The sequence below is a fragment of the Pristiophorus japonicus genome, chromosome 21 (assembly GCF_044704955.1).
Source record: "Pristiophorus japonicus isolate sPriJap1 chromosome 21, sPriJap1.hap1, whole genome shotgun sequence".
In the NCBI taxonomy this organism is placed as follows: domain Eukaryota; kingdom Metazoa; phylum Chordata; class Chondrichthyes; family Pristiophoridae; genus Pristiophorus; species Pristiophorus japonicus.
This window is the reverse complement of record NC_091997.1, coordinates 29,859,770-29,875,038: the sequence shown is the minus strand read 5'-3', so window position 1 is coordinate 29,875,038 and position 15,269 is coordinate 29,859,770. Positions and strand designations below refer to the sequence as shown.

Sequence of the window (15,269 nt, the reverse complement as noted above, 5' to 3'; positions counted from 1 at the left end):
ACACCGAGCCGCATAGAGAGATGTCAGGGCAGGTGGCCAAACGCTTGGTCAAAGAGGTAAGTTTGAAGGAGCGTCTTAAAGGAGGTGAGAGAGGCGGAGAGGTTTAGAGAGGGAATTCCAGAGCTTGGGACCCAGGTAATAGAAGGCACGGCCACCAATAGTTGAGAAAATTATAATCAGGGATGCTCAAGAGGCTAGAATTTGAGGAGTGCAGAGATCTCGGAGGGTTGTGGGGCTGGAGGAGATTACAGAGATAGGGAGGGGTGAGACCATGGAGGGATTTGAAACAAGGATTAGAATTTTGAAATCAAGGCGTTACTTAACCAGGTCAATGTAAGTCAGCGAGCACAGGGGTGATGGATGAGTGGGACTTGGTGTGAGTTAGGGCACGGGGGCAGCCGAGTTTTGGATGAGTTAAAGTTTATGGGAGGTGGAAGAGCGTTGAAATATTTGAGCCTGGAATGTGCAAGTATAATTTTTTGATTTAATTTAAAGGGATGGTAACGTATTTTTAATCAGCAAAATAACCTGATGATTTAGGCAGAATATTCATTGTTTAATATATAACCGTGATCTGCCCAGCTCAGTTTGCTGCCGGCTTTAGGGGCTTTAATTTGAATTTTTATCAGTCGTGAGTAATTGCTGCCCCTTGGCAAGTAGGGTGATGTCATGTTATGCAAATGAGAGTCTTAATGATTTGAAATAAATTATGACTTGAGTGCTTTTTGTGTGTGCGGGCAGGAACAAGCACAGCTGGACCTCTGTGTCTGAATGGAATATAAAGAAAGACTTGCATTTATATAGCGCCTTTCACGAACAACAGAAGTCAAAGCGTTTTAAAGCCAATGGAGTGTAGTCATTGTTGTAATGTGGGAAACATGGCAGCCAATTTGCGCACAGCAAGCTCCCACAAACAGCAACATGATAATGACCAGATAATCTGTTTTTAGTGATGTTGGTTGAGGGATAAATATTGGCTCCAGGACACTGGGGAGAACATCCCTGCTCTTCTTCGAAATAGTGCCGTGGGATCTTTTGCGTCCACCTGAGAGAGCAGACGGGGCCTCGGTTTAACGACTCATCCGAAAGACGGCACCTCCAACAGTACAGCGCTCCCTCAGTACTGCACTGGAGTGTCAGCTTAGATTTATGTGCTCAAATCCCTGGAGTGGGACTTGAACCCACAACCTTCTGACTCAGAGGCGAGTGTGATAACCACTGAGCCACAGCTGACACACAAGTGCTGGAACAAGCACTGTGGGGAAAGAAAATAAAGACTTGCCTTTATATAACTGCTTGTCACGGTCTCACGACATCCCAAAGCGCTTTACAACCAATTAAGTGCTTTTGATGTTGTAATGTAGGAAATGTGGCAGCCAATTTGTGCACAGCAAGGTCCCACAAAGAGCAATGCAATAGTGATCAGGTAACTTGATGTCAGTTGAGGGATAAATATTGGCCAAGGCACCGGGGATAACTGCCCTGCTTGCTCTTTGAACAGCATTTGAATGGGTCTTTTACATCCGGCTGACTAGGTTTAACGTCACAGCCGAAAGTTGGTGCCTCCGACAGAGCAGCACTCCCTCAGCACTGCACTGGCAGTGTCAGCTGACTTGCCCACAGGGCTTCCTGCTTCCAAACAGCCTCCTCCAGGCACAAAGGTTCCAAACCTCTGCATGTCGAGGGTTAATACCACATCCCTGGTGAGCTTGGTGTGTGAGGACATTTATTTTGACATGCTGCAGCAATACCAGCTATCAACCACCAGAGGCTCACACTGAGCTAGATAGAGAGCAGAGCTCCCTCTAATGGTAGTCAGTGGGAAAGGCAGCATTTGCCTGTTCCTTTAAAGCTCACCTGCAGGGGTTAACCTGCAGGGGTTAAACTGCAGCTCAGATCTGTGCAGCTTCTAGTTTTGCATCTTTAACCCCTTCAACCCCCAATTTCAACCTGCAAGCCAAGGTTTGCAATATCTTTGCTTCTCTTTCCCCCTCCCCCCCCCCCCCACCACTTTGTCACATTGAAATTCTGGCGTGAATTACTTATTTCCAACCAGTTATGAAGTTCTTGCCTCTTGATTACCTGATTCCTTCATTCTGAGGTGGTCTACAGAGGGCGATCTACGCATTTAAAAAAACACAAGGTGCCTGTGTGAAGCGAGAAGACTCCAGCCCCCCCCCCCCCCCCGAGATATCTGCGTTCCACCAATTCTGGCCTCTCGCACACCTCAATTTTCATCGCTCCACCATCGGCGGGCGTGCCTTCAGCTGCCTGGGCCCCAAGCTCTGGAATTCCCTCCTGAACCTCTCTGCCTCTCTTCACCTCTCTCTCTTCTCCTTTAAGACCTTGCTTAATACCCACCTCTTCGACCAAGCTTTTGGTCATCTGTCCTAATTTCTCCTTATGTGGCCCGGTGTCCGATTTTGTTTTATAATACTCCTGTGAAGCGCCTTAGGACCATTTCCTACATTAAATGCGCTATATAAATGCAAGTTGTTGATGTAGTGCTGTGGCATTGAACGGGGAGGAAGGAAAGTCACCTGTGGAATCATAGTCTACTCTTAATTCAGAATCGCTTCATTCAAAGTACCTGATAATTCATAAATAGTCATTTTTTTAAAGCACTAGATTCCTACTTGTTGTGTTATTTACATTGCTTAATTCAAAGTAGTGCAGAAGATGACTGAATTATCAGATGTACTCCCATGAATGACTGCTAACAAGAAAGACTTGCATTTATCTGTGTAATATACTGTGTCTCAGTGGGCAGCCCCTCGCCTCCGAGTCAGAAGGTTGTGGGTTCAAGTCCCACTCCAGGGACCTGAGCACAAGAAATCTAGGCTGACACTCCCAGTGCAGTGCTGAGGGAGTGCTCCACTGTCGGAGGTGCCGTCTTTTGGATGAGACGTTAAACCGAGGCCCCGTCTGCTCTCTCAGGTGGACTTAAAAGATCCCATGGCATTATTTTGAAGAAGAGCAGGGGAGTTATCCCCAGTGTCCTGGCCAATATTTATCCCTCAATCAACATCACAAATAACACATTATCTGGGTCATGGTCACATTGCTGTTTGTGGGAGCTTGCTGTGTGCAAGTTGGCTGCTGCGTTTCCCACATTGCAACAGTGACAACACTCCAAAAGTACTTCATTGGCTGTAAAGCGCTTTGAAACATCTGGTGGTCATGAAAGACGCTATATAAATGCAAGTCTTGCTTTATATAGCGCTTTTCACGACCACCGGACATCCCAAAGTGCTTTACAGCCAATTAAGTATATTTGAAATGTAGTCACTGTTGTAATGTAGGAAACGCAGCAGCCAATTTGCGCACAGCAAGCTCCCACAAACAGCAATGAGATAAATGAGCAGATAATCTGATTTAGTGATGATGGTTGAGGGATCGATATTGGCCCCAGGACATTTTGAATAGTGGCCGCGGGATCTTTTACGTCCAGCTGAGAGAGAGCAGACAGGGCTTTGGTTTAACGTCTCAGCTGAAAGACGGCACCTCCGACAATGCAGCGCTCCCTCGGCACTGCACTGGGAGTGCCAGCCTGCATTACCCGTTCGAGTCGCTTGGGTGGGTATTGAACCATGACCCTCTGACTCGGAGGCGGGACACTTGCTGCGATACACTGGGTGGGCTCCCCATAACACAGTACACACTCCCACACTCGTAGGAACAAAGAACAAATTTCTTCCAGTTGTTCTCATATAGGTGCTCAGCTCATTGGTTTATGCTGCCCCCGTGTACATGTGGGGGGTGGGGGTGTTGGGGGGGCAGGTGAAGCGAGGCGAGGGAGGGGGAAAGTAGTTCTGTGTGTCGGTGATTCTGGTGGGAAAGCTTTGGTTGGAACTTCAGGTTCTTGCCTCGTGTCTGGAGCTGGGACAAAGCTCTTGTTTTATCATTAGGCTTATCCGCACACTTTATCAGGCTTAGTAAAGCTGCTAGACCGGACCCTACAGCCAACACGGTGCATGGTCTGATACACTCACAGGGCTGCAACTAATGGTGACTGACATAATAACAGGTACAGTATGAGTAAGCTCTCCTGCTCTTTCTCTCCGTCTCTCTTCCTTTCACTCTCCCTTTATCTTTTTCTCTCTCTTGCTCGCTTCTCCTTTTTCTCTCCTCGTTCTCGCACTTTCTCTTTTTCTCTCTTTCTCGTTTCCTTTCTCTCTCTCTCTCCCATTCTTTTTCCCTTGCGCTCTTTTATCTTTCTCTCTTTCCCATTCTCTTTTTTTTTCTCTTTCTTTCTCTTTTTCTCTCTCTTTCTATTTTTATCTATCTTTCTCTTTCCCATTCTCTTCTTCCCTTTTTTCTCTCCCTCTCTTTCTTTCCTCTCCCTCTCTTTCTTTCCTCTCCCTCTCTTTCTCTCTCTCCCCCTCTCTTTCTCTCTCTCTCCCCCTTTCTTTCTCTCTCTCCCCCTTTCTTTCTCTCTCTCCCCCTTTCTTTCTCTCTCTCCCCCTCTCTTTCTCTCTCTCCCCCTCACTTTCTCTCTCTCTCCCCCTCTCTTTCTCTCTCTCTCCCCCTCTCTGTCTCTCTCTCCCCCTCTCTGTCTCTCTCTCCCCCTCTCTGTCTCTCTCTCCCCCTCTCTGTCTCTCTCTCCCCCTCTCTCTATTTATCTCTCTCTCTCGCATCTGCAGAATGCCCAACATTCTGTGCTTTACCAGAATGCCGGTGGTGACCTGGCTTTGGCGGCCGGTGTAAGTTCCCGGGTCTCCGCAACGGCAGCAGCCACCGTTGATCAGCTTTGCGCCCCAGTCACAATCTCCTCAACACAGATGGTCTCGTGGTGGCATCCGGTATGTGCTTCCCCCTGCGGTAGAAATGTGTGTTTCTATAACGGTTTGTGTCTCTCAGAAACACTGAGGTTGTGTCTCTGTGTGCAGCAACATCTCCAGAATGGGCCATTTTCCTGACCAGCAAAGACAGTTCCTGTACCAACAACAACAGCAGCAGCAGCTACAGCAGTTACTGACCTCACAACAACTCACTCCGGTAAGACCTGGAGCGCTTCTGCGTCGCGATAAAGGGGCCAGGGTTTGCTAGTTTGGCATCCATTGCAGCCCTCACCAGAGAGGCCACGGGATGGCGGATGATGGGATAATGTCACAGCGGTGCGGTGGGGGGAGAGCTGTGCAAGAGTGGGTGGGGGGGGGGGGGGGTGGGTGCTGAGGCGTGTTGCTGAGACACAGTGGAGCGAGCTTTATTCTGGATCTAACCGTGTCATACCCCAATCATCATAAGCAGTCCCTCGAGATTGGGGAAGACTTGCTTCCACTCAAAGTGAGTTCTCAGGTGACTGTACAGTCCAATGCAAGAATTACAGTCTCTGTGACAGGTGGGGCAGACAGTGGTTGAAGGAAAGGGTGGGTGGGGAGTCTGGTTTGCCGCACGCTACCTCCGCTGCCTGCGCTTGATTTCTGCATGCTCTCGGCGATGAGACTCGAGGCGCTCAGCACCCTCCTGGATGCTCTTCCTCCACTTAGGGCGGTCTTTGGCCAGGGACTCCCAGGTGTCGGTGGGGATGTTGCATTTTATCAGGGAGGCTTTGAGGGTGTCCTTGTAACGTTTCCTCTGCCCACCTGGAGCTCGCTTGCTGTGCAAGCGGGAGTGCTGGGTGATAACATCCTGCGGCCAAACAGGAGCACAATGGCTTCCATTTCTGCAAATGCCTTTAACTTAGTAAAACAACCCAAGCTCCTTGCATCAAGGTATCTGGACAAAACTGGACGCTGAGCCAAAGATGGAGATGTTGGGAGGGTGGGTGACCAAAAGCTTGGTCAAACAGGTGGGTTTTAAGAAGGGTCTCAAAAGGAGGAGGAGAGAGAGAGAGAGAGAGAATGAGCTGGAGAGGCAGAGGGGTTTAGAGATGGAATTCCAGGGTGTGAAGCCTGCACTACTGAAGGCATGGCCAGAAAAGGCAGGGCCAAGGGAGGGGGCGATTCACAAGGCTCTGGGGTCAGGAGAATGGAGCTTTTTGGAGAACTGGGTGATAGTGCAGGAGGAGGTTATGGAGAGGGAGGAGTCAGGCTAAGAAGGTATGTAATCCTGAGGATGAGTTGGGGGACCAAGAGTCGCTGTCAGTCAGTGACTTGGTGTGGGAAGGGACGTGGGCAGCAGAGCTTGGGTGAAGTGTGGTTTACGGAGGGTGGGATACCGGCCAGGAGAGCACTGGAATAGTCTGAAGGTGACAAAAGGCGTGGATGAGGGTCTCGGCAGCGGATGGGCTGAGGTAGGGGTGGAGGAACATAAGAACATAAGAAATAGGAGCAGGAGTCGGCCATTTGGCCCCTTGAGCCTGCTCCGTCATTCAATAAGATCATGGCTGGAACACTGTCTACTCTACATATAGGCACGGGAGAAGGTGCAAAAACGATTTACAAGGATGATACCAAAAGTGAGATGTTATAACTGTCAGGTTTGACTGAACAGACTGGGGCTCTTTGCTCTGGAGAAAAAAAGGCTGAGGGCTGACCTGATAGAGGTCTTAATGAAGGGGGTTTGATGGGGTTGATGTAGAGATGATGTTTCCTCTTGTGGGGAGACTAAAACTAGGGGCCATAAATATAAGATAGTCACAAATAAATCCAACAGGGAATTCAGGAGAAACTTCTTTACCCAGAGAGTGGTGAGAATGTGGAACTCGCTGCCACAGGGAGTGGTTGAGGCGAATAGCATGGATGCATTTAAGAGGAAGCTGGGTAAGTACATGAGGGAGAAAGGAATAGAAGGATATGGTGATGGGGTGAGATGAAGAGGGATGGGAGGAGACTGGTGTGGAGCATAAACCCCGGCACGGACCAGCTGGGCCGAATGGCCTGTTTCTGTGCTGTAATTTTGATGTAATTCTGTAATAGGCACACGTGCTATTCAACCGCGGTGACAGAGCAGTAACCAAGGTGAACTTAGGCATATTGTCGACCCCCCACCCCAGCACAATCCTGGCGTCGGCTAGCTCAGAATAGGCCTGGACCTGAACCTGCGGGGGTCGAAATTGCCCCCCGCCCCAATGCACGGGGCGGACATTGCAGAGAAATTGAGGCATTTGGTGGATGTTTCCGGTCGGAGCGGTGTTGGTGTGGGGAGGGGGCAGGTCAGAGTGGGAAATATCCAAAATGGCAGCGACACGGCGGCCAGTCCGCACCGACCCGTGGCCACGGGCCAAGGGGCAATTTCTGACCTTTCTCACTCAGCGCCGCACTGAGCCGGGCAGCGTTGAACCCATGCCTGTAGGGGTTACACCGTGTCTCCTGTGCTCTGACCCAGGACCAGCAAGCACTGGTTTATCAGATGATGCAACAGCAGCAACACCGACACCGCGAGTTCCAACGGCTGCAGATGTCGGGAACGTCACAACTCCCCAGCAATACCCACTCGCAAGGATCTCCATCCTTGACTGTCCACTCGGGCCCAAACAACTCGTTCCTTTCTGTACACACCGACAGCAGTGTGCAGAAAGCTCAGGTAAGCATCAATCGTTCATACACGTCTTGCACACAATGCTGCTCCTAATTCAGTCGTCTTCTCCCTCGCCCTCTCTCTCTCTCTCTTCGCCCTCCCTCTCTCTCTCGCCCTCCCTCTCCTCTCGCGCCCTCCCTCTCTCTCTCTCTCGCCCCCTCTCTCTCGCCCCCTCTCTCTCTCGCCCCCTCTCTCTCTCTCGCCCCCTCTCTCTCTCTCGCCCCTCTCTCTCTCTCGCCCCCTCTCTCTCTCGCCCTCTCTCTCTCTGCCCCCTCTCTCTCTCGCGCCTCTCTCTCTCTCTCACCCCTCTCTCTCTCGCCAACTCTCTCTCTCGCCCCCTCTCTCTCTCGCGCCCCTCTCTTCTCTCTGCCCCTCTCTCTCTCTCTCTCTCTCTCTCTCTCCCTCTCTCTCTCTCGCCCCCTCTCTCTCTCACGCCCCTCTCTCTCTCTCGCCCCCTCTCTCTCTCGCCCCCTCTCTCTCTCGCGGCTCGCGCTCGCCCTCTCTCTCTCTCGCGCTCGCCCTCTCTCTCTCTCGCGCTCGCCCTCTCTCTCGCGCTCGCCACCTCTCTTCTCGCGCTCGCCACCTCTCTCTCTCTCGCGCTCGCCCCCTCTCTCGCGCTCGCCCCTCTCTCGCGCTCGCCCTCTCTCTCTCGCGCTCGCCCCCTCTCTCGCGCTCGCCCCCTCTCTCGCGCTCGCCCCCTCTCTCTCGCGCGCCTCCTCTCCTCGCGCTCGCCCCTCTCTCTCTCGCGCTCGCCCCCTCTCTCTCTCGCGCTCGCCCCCTCTCTCTCTCGCGCTCGCCCCGCGCTCGCCCCTCTCTCTCTCGCGCTCGCTCTCTCTCGCGCTCGCCCCCTCTCTCTCTCGCGCTCGCGCTCGCCCCCCTCTCTCTCGCGCTCGCCCCCCTCTCTCTCGCGCTCGCCCCCTCTCTCTCTCTCGCTCGCCCCCTCTCTCTCTCGCGCTCGCCCCCTCTCTCTCTGCTCTCGTCTCGCGCTCGCCCCCGCTCTCTCGCGCTCGCCCCCTCTCTCTCTGCGTTCCCCCTCTCTCTCTCGCGCTCGCCCCCTCTCTCTCTCGCGCTCGCCCCTCTCTCTCTCGCGCTCGCCCCCTCTCTCTCGCGCTCGCCCCCTCTCTCTCGCGCTCGCCCCCTCTCTCTCGCGCTCGCCCTCTCTCTTTCTCGCGCTCGCCCTCTCTCTCTCTCGCGCTCGCCCCTCTCTCTCTCGCGCTCGCCCTCGCCCTCTCTCTCTCTCGCGCTCGCCCTCTCTCTCTCTCGCGCTCGCCTCTCTCTTTCTCGCGCACGCCCTCTCTCGCGCTCGCCCCTCTCTCTCTCGCGCTTGCCCCCCCTCTCCCGCGCTCGCCCCCCCTCTCTCGCGCTCGCCCCCCCTCTCTCGCGCTCGCCCCCCCTCTCTCGCGCTCGCCCCCCCCTCTCGCGCTCGCCCCCCTCTCTCTCGCGCTCGCCCCCCCTCTCTCTCGCGCTCGCCCCCTCTCTCTCTCGCGCTCGCCCCCTCTCTCTCTCGCGCTCGCCCCCTCTCTCTCTCGCGCTCGCCCCTCTCTCTCTCGCGCTCGCCCCCTCTCTCTCTCGCGCTCGCCCCCTCTCTCTCTCTCTCGCCCCCTCTCTCTCTCTCTCGCCCCTCTCTCTCTCTCTCGCCCCCTCTCTCTCTCTGCCCCCTCTCTCCCCCCTCTCTCTCTCTCGCCCCTCTCTCTCTCTCGCCCCCTCTCTCTCTCTCGCCCCCTCTCTCTCTCTCGCCCCCTCTCTCTCTCTCTCGCCCTCTCTCTCTCTCTCGCCCCCTCTCTCTTCTCGCCCCCACTCTCTCTCTCTCGCCCCCTCTCTCTCTCTCGCTCGCCCTCTCTCTCTCTCGCTCGCCCTCTCTTTCTCGCGCTCGCCCTCTCTCTCTCGCGCTCGCCCTCTCTCTCTCTCGCGCTCGCCCTCTCTCTCTCGCGCTCGCCCTCCCTCTCTCTCTCGCGCTCGCGCTCGCCCTCTCTCTCGCGCCCTCTCTCTCTCGCGCCCTCTCTCTCTCACGCCCTCTCTCTCTCGCGCCCTCTCTCTCTCGCGCCCTCTCTCTCGCGCCCTCTCTCTCTCGCGCCCTCTCTCTCTCGCGCCCTCTCTCTCTCGCGCCCTCTCTCTCTCGCGCCCTCTCTCTCGCGCCCTCTCTCTCTCGCGCTCGCCCTCTCTCTCTCTCGCGCTCGCCCTCTCTCTCTCTCGCGCTCGCCCTCTCTCTCTCTCGCGCTCGCCCTCTCTCTCTCGCGCTCGCCTTCTCTCTCTCTCGCGCTCGCCTCGCGCTCGCCCTTCTCTCTCTCGCGCTCGCCCTCTCTCTCTCTCGCGCTCGCCCTCTCTCTCTCTCTCGCGCTCGCCCTCTCTCTCTCTCTCGCGCTCGCCCTCTCTCTCTCTCTCGCGCTCGCCCTCTCTCTCGCGCTCGCCTTCTCTCTCTCTCGCGCTCGCCTTCTCTCTCTCTCGCGCTCGCCCTCTCTCTCTCTCGCGCTCGCCCTCTCTCTCTCTCTCGCGCTCGCCCCTCTCTCTCTCTCGCGCTCGCCCTCTCTCTCTCTCGCGCTCGCCCTCTCTCTCGCGCTCGCCCTCTCTCTCGCGCTCGCCCTCTCTCTCTCTCGCGCTCGCCCTCGCCCTCTCGCTCTCTCGCGCTCGCCCTCTCTCTCTCTCTCGCGCTCGCCCTCTCTCTCTCTCGCGCTCGCCCTCTCTCTTGCGCTCGCCCTCTCTCTCTCTCGCTCTCGCGCTCGCCCTCTCTCTCTCTCTCTTGCGGTCGCCCTCTCTCTCTCTCGCGCTCGCCCTCTCTCTCTCTCGCGCTGGCCCTCTCTCTCGCGCTGGCCCTCTCTCTCGCGCTCGCCCTCTCTCTCTCTCCGCGCTCGCCCTCTCTCTCTCTCGCGCTCGCCCTCTCTCTCGCGCTCGCCCCCTCTCTCTCGCGCTCGCCTCTCGCCCCTCTCGCTCGCCCCCTCTCTCTCGCTCGCCCCCTCTTTCTCGCTCGCCCCCACTCTCTCTCTCGCCCCCTCTCTCTCTCTCGCCCCCTCTCTCTCTCTATCGCCCTCTCTCTCTCGCCCTCTCTCTCACTCTCGCCCCCTCTCTCTCTCTATTTCGCCCCCCCCTCTCTATCTCGCCCCCTCTCTCTATCTCGCCCCTCTCTCTCTATCTCGCCCCCTCTCTCTCTCTCTCGCCCCCTCTCTCTCTCTCTCGCCCCCTCTCTCTCTCTCTCTCTCTCGGCCCCTCTCACTTTCCTCGACCCTCTCTCTCGCGCTCGCCTTCTCTCTCGCGCCCTCTCTCTCTCGCGCCCTCTCTCTCTCGCCCCCTCTCTCTCTCTCTCGGCCCCTCTCACTTTCTCGACCCTCTCTCGCGCTCGCGCTCGCCCTCTCTCTCGCGCCCTCTCTCTCTCGCGCCCTCTCTCTCTCGCGCCCTCTCTCTCTCGCGCCCTCTCTCTCTCGCGCCCTCTCTCTCTCGCGCCCTCTCTCTCTCGCGCCCTCTCTCTCTCGCGCCCTCTCTCTCTCGCGCCCTCTCTCTCTCGCGCCCTCTCTCTCTCGCGCCCTCTCTCTCTCGCGCCCTCTCTCTCTCGCGCCCTCTCTCTCTCGCGCCCTCTCTCTCTCGCGCTCGCCCTCTCTCTCTCTCGCGCTCGCCCCTCTCTCTCTCTGCGCTCGCCCTCTCTCTCTCTGCGCTCGCCCTCTCTCTCTCTCGCGCTCGCCCTCTCTCTCTCGCGCTCGCCTTCTCTCTCTCTCGCGCTCGCCTCGCGCTCGCCTTCTCTCTCTCGCGCTCGCCCTCTCTCTCTCTCGCGCTCGCCCCCTCTCTCTCTCGCGCTCGCCCCCTCTCTCTCGCGCTCGCCCCCTCTCTCTCGCGCTCGCCCCCTCTCTCTCGCGCTCGCCCTCTCTCTCTCTCGCGCTCGCCCTCTCTCTCTCTCGCGCTCGCCCTCTCTCTCTCTCGCGCTCGCCCTCTCTCTCTCTCGCGCTCGCCCCTCTCTCTCTCTCGCGCTCGCCTCTCTCTCTCTCGCGCTCGCCCTCTCTCTCTCTCTCTCTTGCGCTCGCCCTCTCTCTCTCTCGCGCTCGCCCTCTCTCTCTCTCGCGCTCGCCCTCTCTCTCTCGCGCTCGCCCTCTCTCTCTCGCGCTCGCCCTCTGTCTCTCGCGCTCGCCCTCTCTCTCTCGCGCTCGCCCTCTCTCTCTCTCTCTCGCGCTCGCCCTCTCTCTCTCTCTCGCGCTCGCCCTCTCTCTCTCTCTCTCTCGCGCTCGCCCTCTCTCTCTCTCTCTCTCTCTCTCGCGCTCGCCCTCTCTCTCTCGCGCTCGCCCTCTCTTTCTCTCGCGCTCGCCCTCTCTCTCTCTCGCGCTCTCCCTCTCTCTCGCGCTCTCCCTCTCTCTCTCCGCGCTCTCTCTCTCTCTCGCCCCCTCTCTTTCTCTCGCCCCCTCTCTCTCTCTCGCCCCCTCTCTCTCGCCCCCTCTCTCTCTCTCGCCCCCTCTCTCTCTCTCGCCCCCTCTCTCTCTCTCGCCCCCTCTCTCTCTCTCGCCCCTCTCTCTCTCTCGCCCCCTCTCTCTCTCTCGCCCCCTCTCTCTCTCTCGCCCCCTCTCTCTCTCTCGCCCCCTCTCTCTCTCTCGCCCCCTCTCTCTCTCTCGCCCCCTCTCTCTCTCTCGCCCCCTCTCTCTCTCTCGCCCCTCTCTCTCTCTCGCCCCCTCTCTCTCTCTCGCCCCCTCTCTCTCTCTCGCCCCCTCTCTCTCTCTCGCCCCCTCTCTCTCTCTCGCCCCCTCTCTCTCTCTGCCCCCTCTCTCTCTCTCGCCCCCTCTCTCTCTCTCGCCCCCTCTCTCTCTCTCGCCCCCTCTCTCTCTCTGCCCCCTCTCTCTCGCCCCTCTCTCTCTCTCGCCCCCTCTCTCTCTCGCCCCCTCTCTCTCTCTCTCGCCCCCTCTCTCTCTCTCTCGCCCCCTCTCTCTCTCTCGCCCCCTCTCTCTCTCTCGCCCCCTCTCTCTCGCCCCCTCTCTCTCTCTCTCGCCCTCTCTCTCTCTCTCGCCCCCTCTCTCTCTCTGCCCCCTCTCTCTCTCTATCGCCCTCTCTCTCTCTCTCTCTCTATCGCCCCCCTCTCTCTCTATTTCGCCCCCTCTCTCTCTCTATTTCGCCCCCCTCTCTCTCTCTCTCGCCCCCTCTCTCTCTCTCGCCCTCTCTCTCTCGCGCTCGCCCCCTCTCTCTCTCTCTCGGCCCCTCTCTCTTTCTCGCCCCCACTCTCTCTCTCTCGCCCCCCTCTCTCTCTCGCTCGCCCTCTCTCTCTCGCTCGCCCTCTCTCTCTCGCTCGCCCTCTCTCTCTCGCTCGCCCTCTCTCTCGCGCTCGCCCTCTCTCTCGCGCTCGCCCTCTCTCTCGCGCTCGCCCTCTCTCTCTCTCGCGCTCGCCCTCTCTCTCTCGCGCTCGCCCTCTCTCTCTCGCGCTCGCCTTCTCACTCTCTCACGCTCGCCCTCTCTCTCTCTCTCTCGCGCTCGCCCTCTCTCTCTCTCTCGCGCTCGCCCTCTCTCTCTCTCGCGCTCGCCCTCTCTCTCTCGCGCTCGCCCTCTCTGTCGCGCTCGCCCTCTCTGTCGCGCTCGCCCTCTCTGTCGCGCTCGCCCTCTCTGTCGCGCTCGCCCTCTCTGTCGCGCTCGCCCTCTCTGTCGCGCTCGCCCTCTCTCTCGCGCTCGCCCTCTCTCTCGCGCTCGCCCTCTCTCTCGCGCTCGCCCTCTCTCTCTCTCTCGCGCTCGCCCTCTCTCTCTCTCTCGCGCTCGCCCTCTCTCTCGCGCTCGCCCTCTCTCTCACTCGCGCTCGCCCTCTCTCTCTCTCTGCGCTCGCCCTCTCTCTCTCGCTCGCCCCCTCTCTCTCGCGCTCGCCCCTCGCCCCTCTCTCTCGCGCTCGCCCCCTCTCTCTCGCTCGCCCCCTCTTTCTCGCTCGCCCCCACTCTCTCGCCCCTCTCTCTCTCTCGCCCCCTCTCTCTCTCTCGCCCCCTCTCTCTCTCTATCGCCCTCTCTCTCGCTCTCTCTCTCTCGCCCTCTCTCTCACTCTCGCCCCCTCTCTCTCTCTATTTCGCCCCCCCCTCTCTCTATCTCGCCCCTCTCTCTCTATCTCGCCCCCTCTCTCTCTCTCTCGCCCCCTCTCTCTCTCTCTCGCCCCCTCTCTCTCTCTCTCGCCCCCTCTCTCTCTCTCTCGCCCCTCTCTCTCTCTCTCGGCCCCTCTCACTTTCTCGACCCTCTCTCTCGCGCTCGCCCTCTCTCTCGCGCCCTCTCTCTCTCGCGCCCTCTCTCTCTCGCGCCCTCTCTCTCTCGCCCCCTCTCTCTCTCTCTCGGCCCCTCTCACTTTCTCGACCCTCTCTCTCGCGCTCGCCCTCTCTCTCGCGCTCGCCCTCTCTCTCGCGCCCTCTCTCTCTCGCGCCCTCTCTCTCTCGCGCCCTCTCTCTCTCGCGCCCTCTCTCTCTCGCGCCCTCTCTCTCTCGCGCCCTCTCTCTCTCGACCCTCTCTCTCTCGCGCTCGCGCTCGCCCTCTCTCTCGCGCCCTCTCTCTCTCGCGCCCTCTCTCTCTCGCGCCCTCTCTCTCTCGCGCCCTCTCTCTCTCGCGCCCTCTCTCTCTCGCGCCCTCTCTCTCTCGCGCCCTCTCTCTCTCGCGCCCTCTCTCTCTCGCGCCCTCTCTCTCTCGCGCCCTCTCTCTCTCGCGCCCTCTCTCTCTCGCGCCCTCTCTCTCTCGCCGCCCTCTCTCTCTCTCGCTCCTCTCGCCCCTCTCTCTCTCGCGCTCGCCCCTCTCTCTCTCTCTCGCGCTCGCCCTCTCTCTCTCGCGCTCGCCCTCTCTCTCTCTCGCGCTCGCCCCTCTCTCTCTCGCGCTCGCCCCCTCTCTCTCGCGCTCGCCCTCTCTCTCTCGCGCTCGCCCTCTCTCTCTCGCGCTCGCCCTCTCTCTCTCTCGCGCTCGCCCTCTCTCTCTCTCGCGCTCGCCCTCTCTCTCTCTCTTTCGCGCTCGCCCTCTCTCTCTCTCCGCGCTCGCCCTCTCTCTCTCGTCCTCCCCCTCTCTCTCTCTCTCGCGCTCGCCCTCTCTCTCTCTTCTCCTGCGCTCGCCCTCTCTCTCTCTCGCCTCTCTCTCTCTCGCGCTCGCCCTCTCTCTCTCCGCGCTCGCCCTCTCTCTCTCGCTCTCGCCCTCTTCTCTCGCGCTCGCCCTCTCTCTCGCGCTCTCCCTCTCTCTCTCTCGCGCTCGCCCTCTCTCTCTCTCGCGCTCGCCCTCTCTCCTCTCTCTCTCTCGCTCCCCTCTCTCTCTCTCTCTCTCTCTCGCTCGCCCTCTCTCTCTCTCGCCCTCTCTCTCTCGCCCCCCTCTCTCTCTCTCTCCCTCTCTCTCTCTCGCCCCCTCTCTCTCTCTCGCCCCCTCTCTCTCTCTCGCCCCCTCTCTCTCTCGCCCCCTCTCTCTCTCTCGCCCCCTCTCTCTCTCTCGCCCCTCTCTCTCTCTCGCCCCTCTCTCTCTCTCGCCCCCTCTCTCTCTCTCGCCCCCTCTCTCTCTCTCGCCCCCTCTCTCTCTCTCGCCCCCTCTCTCTCTCTCGCCCCCTCTCTCTCTCTCGCCCCCTCTCTCTCTCTCGCCCCCTCTCTCTCTCTCGCCCCCTCTCTCTCTCTCCGCCCCCTCTCTCTCTCTCGCCCCCTCTCTCTCTCTCGCCCCCTCTCTCTCTCTCGCCCCCTCTCTCTCGCTCGCCCCCTCTCTCTCTCTCTCGCCCCTCCTCTCTCTCGCCCCCTCTCTCTCTCTCGCCCCCTCTCTCTCTCTCGCCCCCCTCTCTCTCTGGCTCGCCCCCTCTCTCTCGCCCCCTCTCTCTCTCTCGCCCCCTCTCTCTCCTCTCGCCCCCTCTCTCTCTCTCGCCCCCT

At 58.9% G+C, this 15,269-nt stretch overlaps 1 protein-coding gene across 3 annotated transcripts in view; it reads left to right on the top strand.

Annotated features, from left to right (window-relative positions):
* Positions 1 to 15,269, top strand: part of LOC139233891 (protein AF-10-like) — a 186,852-nt gene that overhangs the window by 167,027 nt on the left and 4,556 nt on the right. For all 3 annotated transcript variants that reach the window (XM_070864535.1, XM_070864536.1, XM_070864534.1), the window contains 2 exons: positions 4,890 to 4,998; positions 7,270 to 7,467. In XM_070864535.1, the coding sequence (XP_070720636.1) occupies positions 4,890 to 4,998; positions 7,270 to 7,467 (307 nt within the window). The remainder of the gene's footprint in view (positions 1 to 4,889; positions 4,999 to 7,269; positions 7,468 to 15,269) is intronic.